The 14,674-nt window shown below is 39.4% G+C and overlaps 2 protein-coding genes across 2 annotated transcripts; one reads left to right on the top strand and one right to left on the bottom strand.

Annotated features, from left to right (window-relative positions):
• The first annotated feature begins 282 nt into the window (after window positions 1-282).
• Window positions 283-1,148, top strand: LOC126611922 (histone deacetylase RPD3-like). Its single transcript, XM_050280234.1, has 2 exons — window positions 283-408; window positions 507-1,148. Exons 1-2 carry the CDS (start codon window positions 283-285, stop codon window positions 1,146-1,148), a joined length of 768 nt encoding a protein of 255 aa, XP_050136191.1.
• Window positions 1,149-12,583: 11,435 nt separating this feature from the next.
• Window positions 12,584-14,099, bottom strand: LOC126611576 (protein TOO MANY MOUTHS). The gene has a single exon (XM_050279873.1). The coding sequence runs from the start codon at window positions 14,077-14,079 to the stop codon at window positions 12,751-12,753; it is 1,329 nt and encodes a 442-aa protein (XP_050135830.1). The 5' UTR covers window positions 14,080-14,099; the 3' UTR covers window positions 12,584-12,750.
• Between the last annotated feature and the right edge of the window lie 575 nt (window positions 14,100-14,674).

The raw sequence follows: 14,674 nt of genomic DNA, 5'->3' as shown, positions 1-14,674 counted from the left end.
AGGGAGGCGGTAGATCAGGACATGATCAACATAATGTCATCATGAGCTGCAGTAGCCGAGGTGAGGATTGTGTATATTTAGAGAAAACTGGGGGGAAGATGAGAGGGATTGAGGAAGGAGGTGGTTCTTGGATACGGTGGTGGTTCGAGGGGCAAGATCCGAAAGGTTGTTTTTCAAGCCGGAAGACATGAGCTCCATGGTACTAAAGGCGAAAGGCATTGGTGAAGAAGAGATGAAAAATCAGAGATTGAAGGAAAAGTACGATACCAGTCATCTTGGTCAATGCCTCTGATACCAGTCACTTCGGCTACTTTCAGAGGTCCAGTGTCAAGGAGTTCGTCGTCTTCGTCGGTCGCACCGTCACCCCACTCACACGCCGGACCAACACCAGTTCGTCAAGCACAAAGAGTATAAAGTACATGCTTACAACAGCAAATGACCTCTATGCGCTGGGCTTTATGGATGATCATTATCCCATTCGAAGTGCATTTTCTCTGCTTAACTAGGTGCTAGATAAATATCAGAAAAATTTTGATGATTCTTGGAGGACTGCAAAACAGGATGGCACACAACCATGGCCTTATTTAAGTAAGGCTCTAACGAAATTCCAGGACCAGCTGCGGCAGCTCAAGCGGTTCAATGTCGACGAGGACTGCCTTGCCTTTGATAGGTTGTACTCTTTTTGCCAGACCTACGTCGGCGGGTCGGTCAGCGGCGCTGTGAAGCTCAACCATGGGATTTGCGATATTTCGATTAATTGGGCTGGCGGTTTGCACCACGCTGAAAAGTGTGAGGCTTCTGGGTTTTGCTATGTGAATGACATTGTTCTTGCAATTTTGGAGCTTCTTAAGCAGCACGAGCACGTTTTGTATGTAGAGATTGATATTCACCATGGAGATGGTGTTGAGGAGGCGTTTTACACGATAGACAGGGTCATGACTGTTTTATTTCATAAGTTTGGGGATTATTTCCCTGGCATAAGGGACATTAGCGCCCTTATTGATGCTCAGATCCCATCTCCTGTGACATGGCTCACGTTAGCGGCGATCTCATCTCCTGTGACATGGCTCACCTTAGCGGCGATCCCATCTCCTGCGAATACCACGAGCACTAGTGGAAAACGGGAAGAAGATAAACTTTCTCAATAACAATACTATAATTATTCCTCTTGTCTGCCATCTGCCAACTGACCATTACAACCAACAAGCGGAAGAGGAAAAACAACAATGAAGATGCCCACACTTTCATCATGCATGTTCCCATTTTCTGAGAAAGCAAAAGCAAAGTAGAAAAGAAAAGAGAAAAGAAAAAACAGAAACAAAAGCAAAAGCAAAGCAGAAAGCAAAATAAGATAAAAAGAAGCAGACATAATTACGGTGGTGATGGCATGCAAAAAAGGGAATTATAGGCGTGACCCATTGAACAGATGATCGGATTTATTTTTGAATGATGTGATTTATTTATCTTTTGGAGACATTTGTATAACCCCATCAGAGGGTAATAGTACAAAAAAAAAAGGCAAGCACAAAATAATGGGCTAGAATGTTATGTGGAGGGCAAAGACCATATGCCCAAAAGAGTCAGGCCCTCTATTATCACCAACCAGGTGATCAAAAGTACGCCCAGTACTCCAAAATTATTCGGCAGGCTGCCTCTATTATCACCAACCAGGTTGATCAAAAGTACAGTCAATACTCCAAAATTATTCGGCAACCTACTACTATTATCACCAACCAGGTGATTAAAATGTGATCAAAAGTACGCCTAGTACTCCAAAATTATTCGGCACCCTGCCGCTATTATCACCAACCAGGTGATCAAAAGTATGCCCAGACTCCAAAATTATTCGGTAACCTACCACTATTATCACTAACCAGGTGATCAAAAGTACGTCCAGTACTCCAAAATTATACATGAGCATCACTCATGTCAATCATACATAAGCATTCATGAGCATCACTCATGACAATCATACATAAACATTCATGACTATCATTCATGTCAACATTCATGAGAATCACTCATGTCAATTTTCATGAGCATCACTCATGTCAATCAAACATAAACATTCATGAGCATCACTCATGCCAATCAGCTTCGAAAGCTTCATTTACATAGCTCTAGCTTCGAGAGCTCCAGCTTCAAAAAGCTTCATTTACAAAAGCTTCAGCTTCAAAACTTCACTTGCAAAGCTTCACATACAAAGATTCAGTACAGGGAATACAAGTACCGCCTCCGAACAACCGCCACTTCGGCCCATACATGGATTCAATTTGAAGTATCCAGCCAACAGGCCCTATTGATTGAAGACTTGGGGGACTACATTATGTACCATATATTGGGCCTCAACTGGGCCTCATGAAAAATACTTGGAGGACTTAGCCCATTATTTATGTACTGAGGAGCGAGCTCTTATTCTATAAAAGGGACTCCCTCACCTTCATTAGAGAGCATCACCACCAGCTGAGCAACCGCCTCGCCTCAAGCATCACTCCTAACCCATTATCCATGTACGAGGAGCAAGCCCTTATTTTATAAAAGGGACTCCCTCACCATCATTAGAGAGCATCGCCGCCAGATGAGCAACCGCCTCGCCGCAAGCATCACTCCTAACCCATTATTCATGTACTGAGGAGCGAGCCCTTATTTTATAAAAAAGATTCCCTCACCATCATTAGAGAGTATCACCGCCAGCTGAGCAACTGTCTCGCTGCGAGCATCACTCTTAGCCCATCACTTATGTATTGAGGAGCGAACCCTTATTCTAGGACTCCCTCACCATCATTAGAGAGTATCGCCGCCAGCTGAGCAACCGCCTCACCGTGAGCATCAACTCTAGCCCATCATTTATGTATTGAGGAGCGAGTCCTTATTCTATAAAAGGGACTTCCTCACCTTCAACGCTATAAGCCGAGCCAACCAAGGCAACATAAGCCACAAGCAGAGCAGCCTCGCAACATGTGCTGCTTCTGGTTAAGCATCATTTCAGATTGGGCACCAACTCATATCAAGTATCAGTTTTAGACGACATCTACTTACTTTGGCCCACACATGGACTGAATTTCAAGTCTTCAACCAAAAGACTCTCTTGACTGAAGACTTGAAGGACTACTGTTTGTACCATACTTAGGGCCTCCGTATTTAGATCTCGTATAAATACTCGGGGGACTCAAATGTAATTATGTAATAGATGAAGGGGCAAATATGTAATAAGTGATTAGCCCTTATTCTCTATAAAATGACTCCTCACTCTCCTCATCAAGAGATGCCAATTCTTAGGCCATGGGAGAGAGCTCTCTTACCCGTAGAAGCTCTCTTCCTCACATACAAAGCCACAAGGCTCACAAACAGAGAAATACAATATCAGTGTGGACATAGCCCAAACATTGGGGTGAACCACAATACATCTTGTGTTATTTACTTTCTTGCAGATTCACGGTCGGATTTACGTTGTTCCAAGACCCCTCCGGTTTTGTGCATCAACATAATTATTTGTCAAGTATCATTTCACTTAATTCTAGTTAATTTTTTTTTCAAAATTGAAACAGTAACATTTAATGTGAAAATTACTAGAGTTAAGTGAAAAGATACTTGATTATTTATGTCTCGAATTTATGATAAAAGTATACACCATGGTTTATAGTGGTAGCAAAAATGCTCCCTATTTACTTCTTTTGTTTAGCAGTGGTTACTAGTTTTGTAATCGAGATCAAAATAAGTAGTTAAATTTCAATTACGGATTATTTATGTATTTTTTGGCTAGTGAAAATTCAAAATAAGTAAGGTTGATATAAAATAAGAATTCAGTTAAAATATGTCTATCTATTTATATTCATATTATGTCTCGAATTTATGATAAATCAATAATATATTTTACTTATATTATAATATGTGAATTGACAAAGCTATCACACTCAAGATTTATCTCGACTTATTTCTTAAACGAACACTCTTTCACTCTGTCATTCACTACAAGAACTAATCTTGGAGCGTGAAAGGAAACTTTACACCACGTTACTTTGACTCAATGGGTGAATTTTCTTGGAAATAATTGAATTTGGGGCCGATACATTACTGTTCCAACTTCCAACTCATAATTAAGGTTTCTTTGGAATAAAAGAAAGTAGTTACACATGCATGAGTGTTACAATTAATTGCATTAAAATATGATATTATTGGTATGAATTTGGCTTTAAACCGTCCACGTCCTCGGTGGGGTTTCCTTTGTTCCAAATGGTGACAAAAGACAGAAAACTTTATAAAAGAAGGGCAATGAATCACAATGCTAAAATATTTAAATGGAATTTCTAGCTAAAATAGTCGTTGAGATTTGCATAATTCCTCACTTTGATCATTGAGAATTGAAATAAATAGAAATGGTTCTTGAGATTGTCCACTATCAATTATTTTGGTCCTTGAGTGAAAAATTATGTTAAATAAGGATTAAAATGACAAAAATATCCTCAAGTTAATAAACAATAGGCCAAATGATTTGACCAAAATTGAGGGTATTTTGTCATTTTATTATTATTTTATAGAGATTTTTAACGGAATGGCTAAAATGATTGATTGTGGATAAACTCGTGGACCAATTCTATCTATTTCAAATCTTAGGGATCAAAATGAGGAGTTATTCAAATTTCAGGAACCATTTTAGCTAAAAAGCCTAATTAAATATATACGAAGAAGGTTGAGGTTGCACCATAAAATTAATTGGCAATATGAAGAGTAACTCAACTTATTTATAAATTCATGCCTCCCATCAATGTAAGATTCATTTTCACCATGCCCCTTATGTGTGAAAAATTTTCAAACCTAACACGTGGACAACACAAACAGGATGACATGGAGCACGTGTGGCCGTTGGGCTTCACACGTGAGGCAACCTACTCTGATACCATGAAGAAAGTTGAGATTCTATCATAAAGCCAATTGGCAATATGGGGAGTAACCCAACTTACTTATAAATTCATGCAAAGTCCATCTGTTGACCCTAGAAATTACAAAACCTGCGTGGCGCGCAGGCCGAATATATTCTAAGCTAACTACGTCCTTCGGTGATTGCGGGGCGTGCCAACTCGTCGGCCGAGGCTCGGCCGAGGAGTAAATTTGTTGATGTTGCGTTGAGCGCGCTGCTGACTTCTGTGTCTTGCGATTGCGGCCGAGGAAGGAACAATTCTCGGCCTCTTGGGCTCTCGAGCCTGAAGACAAGGCTGCTAATTTGCGAAGTTCACGAACCGAATTCGGCTTACAATGTGCCGAATGTAATAACTGTAACACCCCACCTCGCCGAGAAGGCTAATGAGATGACCTCGACCAACAAGGATTCGAAAACCCTTCTCGACCGAGACTTGGATAGGCAGTCGACCGTTCTCGCCGCAGTGCTGTTGATGCCAACGGAAGATACTGCGAGACCAACCGACTCTACGGTGACAGAGCTATCTATGCCGACTTAAGATATCACCGGTTGCTTCCACAGTGCTGTTGATGCCAACGGAAGATGTGTCAGCGAAAAAGGAAAAGAAAAAGATCTCAAGTTGTGAGAGTTTGCGCAGGGCAATTTTGTATTGATTTTTGTGGAGTTCTACCCGTTGTTTGCGACTCTGTATTTATAAGTATCATCCTCATCCTGACGGCTCGCGTTGTAAAGCTGCCGCCAACATCAAAGTCCTCCTTCATAACAATCTCATGCAAAAAGATTGTTATCACTTACCAACATGTAACCACCTCTTGCTAATTAATAGCATATTAGCATATACCAATTAGTGCCGATAAGCATCTTGACTTGAAATAATGATATGCATGCATGGCTCCACCAAATCCACTCACACGTGGCTATCCATCTCCAATTTAACATCTTCATCTTTATGCAAGCATTAATATCTCTGCCAATTTCCATTTGCCAACAATGCAATAGTGTATTAGGACTCTTAATAACGTGCTCTGATGCTCCCAATCCACCACGCGTCTTAACTCCAAGAATCCCAAATCAAATTGAACTACATTTACATCTCATCCATCTTGTACCAGGAAAAAATCAAGATAATTCATCATTAAAAAATAATTATTATGATAGAAAATCATAATATTATCCTTTAACAAAAATATCTTCACTTTTCCATCTGACGGTCGAGAACTATGCTCACTCAACGGCCTTGATTACATGGGCCGATGGTGTAAATTTGGGTCCAAACATTGCCCCCCAATTTCCTTAAACTTCGGCTCATAAGCCGAATATTTAAGGAAATTAATTGTTCGTAGCCATCATTCTATATGCAAGGCTCAGCAATGACTAATTCTTGGTAGCTCGGTTGATTACTCGGCCCTATCCCTGATAGCTCAGCTGTATGCACCAAGTCTGATCATCCAATAATACTGATTTACCAATAATAATACCGATGACTGACTACCTCCGAGTGACCGAGAAAAACATATGGCCGAGAATTATTGGAGAAACCACCGCCGAATAAAAACTTATTCGGCAAAATACTGTGCTGAATTCCTCCAGTTGAATATCACTCATTTATCATGACCAAGATAAATCATGAACCCTCGACCCCACATGGCCATTGAAACTCAGACCCACTCATTCGACCAAGATTTGACGTCCACCGAGTCTCTAATGCCCTCAATAAAAACAACCCCCCAATATATATATATATATATAGTTGTGGCCGAGAATCCCCATTTTCTTTATATATATATATATATATATATATATATATATAGTTTTGGCCGAATCATATATATGCAGCTTTGGCCGAGGCTTATATATGCCAAGGCCGAGGCTTTTGTAAGGTAGTCGAGAGTTCGGCTAAACTCTTTTATATATATATATATATTCGGCCAAACCAATCCCAGGTGCATTGAATGGCTCGGCAACCACTCTTTTGGCCGAGACTCTAATTGCAGATGCCATGATTCAACTCCTGCTTTGACGCCAAACTGTAACACTTCGTGCTAGAACAGTTCATGCCATGATTAATTTCTGCATGATATGTTATATGCCGAATAAATCTTAAATCCGAACACAAATCGGTCAAAACAATACTACCCCCTTTTTATGTTTATGCATCGGCCTAAAAAGTCGAATAGTTAAGAAAATAATTTATTTAATATTTTAGCAAACGAAAATAAAAGTGGCCGAACCATAATCAGGAGGAGGCCAACGATGTTTTATTCCAAGCCAAGATCTTTTTGCATCAAAATTTTCAAATTGATTTCGCTCTAGGCCGAATAAAGAATTTTTCCCAAATATTTTTGACTCGGCAAAATATTTTGCATTTTCAGCCGCCGAATGTGTGGAACAAGTATTATGCCCCCCGGGCATAATTATTTCACCAATTTCGGCTTTTAACTCGAGCAACTTAGCCGAACGGGATTTCTCCATATCGGCTTTATCACCAATAATCATATCAATTGGCGTGATTTTTTCGGCTAGACCTATGTTTTCAATTACCATATCAATCGATGTGATTTTATGGTTTGAAGTCGTGTATTGGTCTTGTTCGTCATTGGAGCACTCTTCTGACGAATCATTTTCTGAGTCGATTTTTAGCTCAAAAACTTCAACTTTTTCGTCTAGGCCTACCACACTTTGAATCTCGACCGAAACAACAGGTGGCCTAAGTATTTCTTCGGCCGCCTTAACAATTTTTTGAGGCCGAATTTTGATTGTGGCCGGAGCGAAAAATTGCCCCCCGGCCTTTGGACCTAACCATTTTTCAAATGGAATTGATCTGTAATCAGAAACGTAAGGAAAACGTTCTTCATCTAGCCAGGCATTAAATCGAGCCCTGTCTTCATTTACCCATTGCCCTTGCAGGGTAACAGGAGCTTTTATTTTCAACATGCAAGCGAATGACTTTTGCATCTCTCTATGGCCACGAAGAACTTTTTCTGCTTCCAAAGATTTTTTGCATTCCTCATTATGTTTTTTCAATTCCTCCAAGAGCTCGTACAATCGGCTACGTTGAGCCAGATTGGAATCTTGATATAACATATAAACTTCGTAGTATTAGCACTGTGTCCCACTGGGCGTGCCAAAATGTTGACCCTAGAAATTACAAAACCTGCGTGGCGCGCAGGCCGAATATATTCTAAGCTAACTACGTCCTTCGGTGATTGCGGGGCGTGCCAACTCGTCGGCCGAGGCTCGGCCGAGGAGTAAATTTGTTGATGTTGCGTTGAGCGCGCTGCTGACTTCTGTGTCTTGCGATTGCGGCCGAGGAAGGAACAATTCTCGGCCTCTTGGGCTCTCGAGCCTGAAGACAAGGCTGCTAATTTGCGAAGTTCACGAACCGAATTCGGCTTACAATGTGCCGAATGTAATAACTGTAACACCCCACCTCGCCGAGAAGGCTAATGAGATGACCTCGACCAACAAGGATTCGAAAACCCTTCTCGACCGAGACTTGGATAGGCAGTCGACCGTTCTCGCCGCAGTGCTGTTGATGCCAACGGAAGATACTGCGAGACCAACCGACTCTACGGTGACAGAGCTATCTATGCCGACTTAAGATATCACCGGTTGCTTCCACAGTGCTGTTGATGCCAACGGAAGATGTGTCAGCGAAAAAGGAAAAGAAAAAGATCTCAAGTTGTGAGAGTTTGCGCAGGGCAATTTTGTATTGATTTTTGTGGAGTTCTACCCGTTGTTTGCGACTCTGTATTTATAAGTATCATCCTCATCCTGACGGCTCGCGTTGTAAAGCTGCCGCCAACATCAAAGTCCTCCTTCATAACAATCTCATGCAAAAAGATTGTTATCACTTACCAACATGTAACCACCTCTTGCTAATTAATAGCATATTAGCATATACCAATTAGTGCCGATAAGCATCTTGACTTGAAATAATGATATGCATGCATGGCTCCACCAAATCCACTCACACGTGGCTATCCATCTCCAATTTAACATCTTCATCTTTATGCAAGCATTAATATCTCTGCCAATTTCCATTTGCCAACAATGCAATAGTGTATTAGGACTCTTAATAACGTGCTCTGATGCTCCCAATCCACCACGCGTCTTAACTCCAAGAATCCCAAATCAAATTGAACTACATTTACATCTCATCCATCTTGTACCAGGAAAAAATCAAGATAATTCATCATTAAAAAATAATTATTATGATAGAAAATCATAATATTATCCTTTAACAAAAATATCTTCACTTTTCCATCTGACGGTCGAGAACTATGCTCACTCAACGGCCTTGATTACATGGGCCGATGGTGTAAATTTGGGTCCAAACACCATCGTCCCATCAACGTAGGATTCATTCTCTACAGTATACAAGTAGATGTTATTTGCAAGTGATGACTCCATTGCCTATTAGTTTTGCATACATGTCATAATTTAACATTTAAAAGGTTAAAATGTCATTATGCACTTTGTATTTTTCTCTGATGTCTCTGTGAGTCTTCCTGACCTCGGCAATGGTGGATTGACGTAAGAAAGTCACCAGCTGATTTACTTTTTTTTTAAGGAAAAAAATAACCTACATTACAAAATGTGGTAAGTGTAGCTTTTCTCTCTATTTTTATTTTTCTTTTAAATTCTTTCACGAGAATACATGTTAACTATTTTAGAATGCTAATCTATACTCACCCAAATATTTGATTTGTTTTGACGTCTACAAAAGTTAGTATCTAGTTTAGTATGTAAAATCAACCAAAAGTTGTACAAAATGTTTTGAAATAGTCTCATTTTCACTATCTATAGATAAATTTAAAAAAGATGGTGCTATCTCATAAGAGTAATATTAGAGACAACAAATTTTAAGATGTTAATGACGTGCTAATGTTTTATTTGTTCTCTGTATGATCCTCTTCTGACCTTATTCATCCACAAGAAATAAGAAATTATCAAGTTCACTGGTATATAAAGAATGTGTCATTTGTGTCATTGATCTAGAAAAAAAAGATGTGATAACATTGCATGATTGCAATAAGAAGGAAGAATATCCAAAAAGCAAGAGATTTCACATTCTCCTTCAAACTATATGATAGATGGTGAATAGGTTCAAAACCTTTTACTTGCCCTAGTGGAATAATACTAACACCCTTTTTTCTTTAAAAAAACAAATAATACTATTTACACTAAAAGGAATCGGGTGAGTAATGAAATAGCAATGTTTGTGATTCAAATTCGTCTTTGACGATAATCGAATTTAAAACTTTTCATTTATAAATAAAGAGAAATATCACATACTAATGACAAAATAATACTAACAGCTAACACCTTATTTTGTGGAAATATTGTTCAGTCGATCTCAAAAGTCAAAACTTTCTTGAACCAAGTGAAAACAACTTTCACTAAACCAAATGATCGTTGGTGAATAATTATTGATTTACCAATACGAATCAACCATTTCATCTGCCCCCAGAAGGTTTTAACTTTTCTGTAATTATTTTTCAAAGTGATTTTTAACTTTTAATTGTTCATATTACGCTGCATTTTAAAATTGAACTACTTCATTGACTCTTGTTGTTTGCGAAATTCCCCTACAATACTAATGCAAGAAGAAGCATCAAATAAGTAATAGGATATGCCAAAGTGGCTGGAACGAGTTGATTCTCCATCTCTACCTATAAATAATTGATCAAAAAAATTTAAAAAGTACCACAACCCAAGTGATGACAATAATAATTAGCCAAAATTATATAAAATCTCTTCGAGAAAGCGACAAAAATTTAAATACTATGAACACGGTGATGTGATTACGCTTACGGTGCAAAAAGCAATATGTTTTTTTGTAAGGTGAAACGTAAGAGTAATTTCATTTCTAAAGATTTTGTGTCAACACTCAGTTCATTTATCCACTTAAGTGAACAGTAATAGACTCCAGTAAACAGTAATAGGCCAAAGCATCTCTACCCCTAAAACCAAATACCCTAGTCAATTTTATTAAAATATTATTAATTTTTATTATAAAATAATAATTTAATTTTTAACAAATGCATCTCCACTCCCCTCCCCTGTCTTTGCCTCAGAAGCTCCCCCACCGCTCCCCTCCAATGTGCAGAAGAAAGAAACCCATTAACAAGATGAAGGGATATGGGAAGAACACAGTGGAAGAGATCTATCTCTCTCTCTCTCTGAACCTTAGCCTCGAGGAGGGCGTCGAAGGCCCCCAAACCCCCATCCTTGCCGCCCTTTGCTCCGCCTGCAAATGGGTCTTCTTCAACCTCAGCCTCGAGGAGCTCTGCACCAAGATGTCTATGCGACGCGTTGATCGTGCAGGAGGTTGATGGCCCAGCTGACATCAGATGGCCCGGCATGTGGGTCTGTCGATTTTAGGCCGGTGTCTTGCCTGGCTTGGGTTGGGTGCTGGTCAAAATGCTAAGCTGGAGTGGATAGCCTGGGTGCCGGACTGGTTTTTTGGCTGGGTGTTGGCCTATCAGTTCCCCGATGGAACTGCTCTAAGTCTTAACACGTTGAGGACAATAGCCTTACTTAAGTTGAGAGATTTTCGATGTATTCAGAATACGGGGCAATATGTCACATATTATTATATAAGTGGTGGATTTTTTTTTTATTTTTTATTTCAAGTATCTCTCAAATTATATAATTAAATGTGATATATCGTCTCTTGTTCTGAGCACACTGAAAAATCTCTTATCCAAATCTAACTTAAAATTTACTAAACTAAAAGTCAAAAATGGTAACCTACAAGTCGATGCCGTACCAAAGTGGCAGTGTTTTTTGTTAGTCCTAGAAGACAAACCTTTGTTTGATTGGAGCTTTCATAAAATTTGGCAGTTGTCGATCAAGGTTTATATGGAGTGACAGTTCTAGAAGGATGCACTGCTATTCTTGGATTATATGTAATGCATTATTTCTTCTTCATTTGTTTGGTAGTTTGTAGATCAACTTGTCGTTAATTGGAATATATTCTGTTTGGGAGTATTAATTCCACATTAAATAAAGTGTTTATATTGTCAATTAGTTTTATGTCATAACGTATCTCAACTTTCTTCGCCTTCTCCTTCTTTTCTATTTTGGTTTTTCGTTTTTTATTGTATTCCATGTAACATAGCACATGTGGGCGTAGTCATGTTGGTTAAAACAAATGTGCTCTTTCTATGCACTTAAGTTCGAATTTCCCTCCTCACAATGCAAATAAATTTAAATTAGAATACACTTGTATAAAAAAAGATTGTATTTCCTAGTAACATATGCTAAGTTGCCACTTAGTACTACGGTTTGGTGATATTCCTCTTCACTTGGAAGTGAGAGGTCTTAGGTTTGAATTTCGTGAATGGTGAATTCGGTACCAAATTAAGTTGTTCATTGTATAACTTAGCGAAACCCTATCTTCCCTTAATGTAAAAATATGGATGTATTCTAAAAAAAAATATGCTAAGTTATTTTCAATGCACCGAAAAATTTAGAGTAAAAGGTTATTTTTGACTCTTTATTAGACATCTTCCTACCAATGTACACAGAATAAAGGGAGATGAAGGAGAAATATACTACATATCAGATGATCCTTTCGCAACCAAACCCAGCTAATACCACAAAAGAGGCAAAGACCTTGAAATATAATTTAAAGTAGGTAATTCACCAACCAAAATATTAATTAAACTTATTTATTGGGATAAACAAAAATAGTACTACACACTTAAACTATACAATATATATTATTAACTACAACGATAAAATTAGAGCTCAAGATCTTTAAACTATATTAAATGAAACGTTGAGTCAGAACACTTCGATGTAACAAACGAGGCAGAGAGTTTTTACGGTTTCGGTGTACCACATGTACCAATGCCAGAATTGAATGACGAGTCTAAATTGTCTTCCAACCCACTATTAGACTTGTAGCATAGCCCAGAATTGTTATAGAGCCTTAGCTTCCTCCTCATCCTCCAAACCATTTCTCTTCCAAATGGGATTGGACCCATTAGCCAATTATCATTCAATCTCAATTCACTCACATTTTTCAGCTCCCTAAAACTAGCTGGGATTGAACCGTTGAAGTTGTTCCCGTCGAGATGAAGCACGCGGAGGCTCGGCAACCGACCTAATGATGCTGGTAGAGGACCATGCAAATTCATGTTTGACAAAATTAGTGTCATTAGCCCCTTCATACCATCAAACAAGTCACTTGGAATTGGGGTGGGCCCCATTTGGTTTCCCTTGAGGATCAAGGTTTGAAGGGAGATTAAGCTTCGAATCCACATTGGAAGGGGACCCTTGAGTCGATTGTAGCTTAAATCCATCAGCATAAGGCTTTTCAGGCCGCCGATGGAGTCGGGAAGTGGGCCTGCGAGGCGGTTGTGACCCAAATCCATTTTGATTAGGGCATGACAGGCTCCAATGCTGGATGGGATTGAACCCATTAGAAGATTTTGGTTCAGATCAAGGATGCTCAAAATTGGGAAGGTAAAATTGGGTATTGAACCGGTTAGCGTATTTCCACTTAGGTCTAACGACCTCAGACCGGTGATCCGGCCCAAGGACACTGGAATTGAACCGTTGAGATTGTTTTTGTGGAGGTCAAGGACACTTAAACGGGTGAGATTGCCCAACTCAATAGGAATAGGACCCACATGCCCGTTTTCTCTAAGAACCAATGTCTGAAGTGTGGGACCCAAATGCCCCAAAAACGATGGGATGGGCTGAGGATTGTAGGTTAAACAACGGTAGAAAAATAAGGTCCGGAGGTAAGGAAGTTTAGTGATGGAGGGTGAAATATGAGACCGGGTCGGGTCGCATGTCGGGAATGCGGTGTCGTCGGATAGGGCCCCGAAAGAGAGTGAAACGACGTGGTAGACGTTGTCCTTGTCGGGCTTGCACTCAATGCCGTGCCACCGGCCTCGACACACGTCAGGAATTTCAGTGGCCCAATCATTTCCTGTTGCCCGCATGATGTCATAGACCGCTTCTTGCTCACGGGCATCGGTTCGGGCTCCGTCTTTGTTCACGGAGAACCCGTTTTGTGGTCCGTCCACAAGGTCGGACGGCACGCCGGAATCCGACATGATGACGGTGAAAGGCATGGCCCCTAATGTGAAAAAACACAAGAAAGATAGAAATAGGAGTAGGGGTGAGAAGATGGGAGCCATTGTAAGAAGAAGTTTGGACTAAGTTTGGGAGTGGATGAGTGTGAGTGGCAGTCGGGAGGTATATATAAAGGTTTGAGTACGTTGGGGGGAGTTAATGTTATTTGGGTCGGGTTGGTGAATGAGGTATTTATGGGTTCACGGGAAATGGGGCTCTACTGATCTAGTGTGACAAAGTGGAAATAAATACATGAAATTTTGTGCATTAACGTGCTTCACGGGATTTATACCAAATTTTTATTTGCATTTTTTTGGGGTTGCGGAGACACTGAAATTTGTTACATTAATTGTTGTGGAAATGCTTCACTTTGTATACTGACACACAGAGCAGAGCAATGTTGCAAAGAAAGAAATGCCCAATCGGCTCCATTTTTTTAGAATATCTCTAAAGGAGATGTCAAAAGATAAATTTCAAAATGTTAATTTGATGGCTGTCATGGAAATGTTAGATTGTTTCTTTTTTTAACTGATATGTTTTTTTTATTATAAATTATATTTATAGGACCCATTTTAAGAAGAAATCAATTAAACTATATTTTCAATATTTATAATTAGTGCATTAATGAGACCTGCATAATAAAATAATTAAAAATTATTT

The sequence above is a fragment of the Malus sylvestris genome, chromosome 17 (assembly GCF_916048215.2).
Source record: "Malus sylvestris chromosome 17, drMalSylv7.2, whole genome shotgun sequence".
In the NCBI taxonomy this organism is placed as follows: Eukaryota; Viridiplantae; Streptophyta; class Magnoliopsida; order Rosales; family Rosaceae; genus Malus; species Malus sylvestris.
This window is presented reverse-complemented; position numbering and strand designations above follow the sequence as displayed.

What these genes read in the sequence shown, in the direction of transcription:
- LOC126611922 (XM_050280234.1), top strand. Translation starts at nt 283, where the DNA reads ATGCCTCTGATACCAGTCACTTCGGCTACTTTCAGAGGTCCAGTGTCA. An exon ending in CAGTTCGTCAAGCACAAAGA is followed by an intron (nt 409 to 506) that starts GTATAAAGTACA and finishes CTGCTTAACTAG; the next exon opens with GTGCTAGATAAATATCAGAA.
- LOC126611576 (XM_050279873.1), bottom strand. Translation starts at nt 14,079, where the DNA reads ATGGCTCCCATCTTCTCACCCCTACTCCTATTTCTATCTTTCTTGTGT.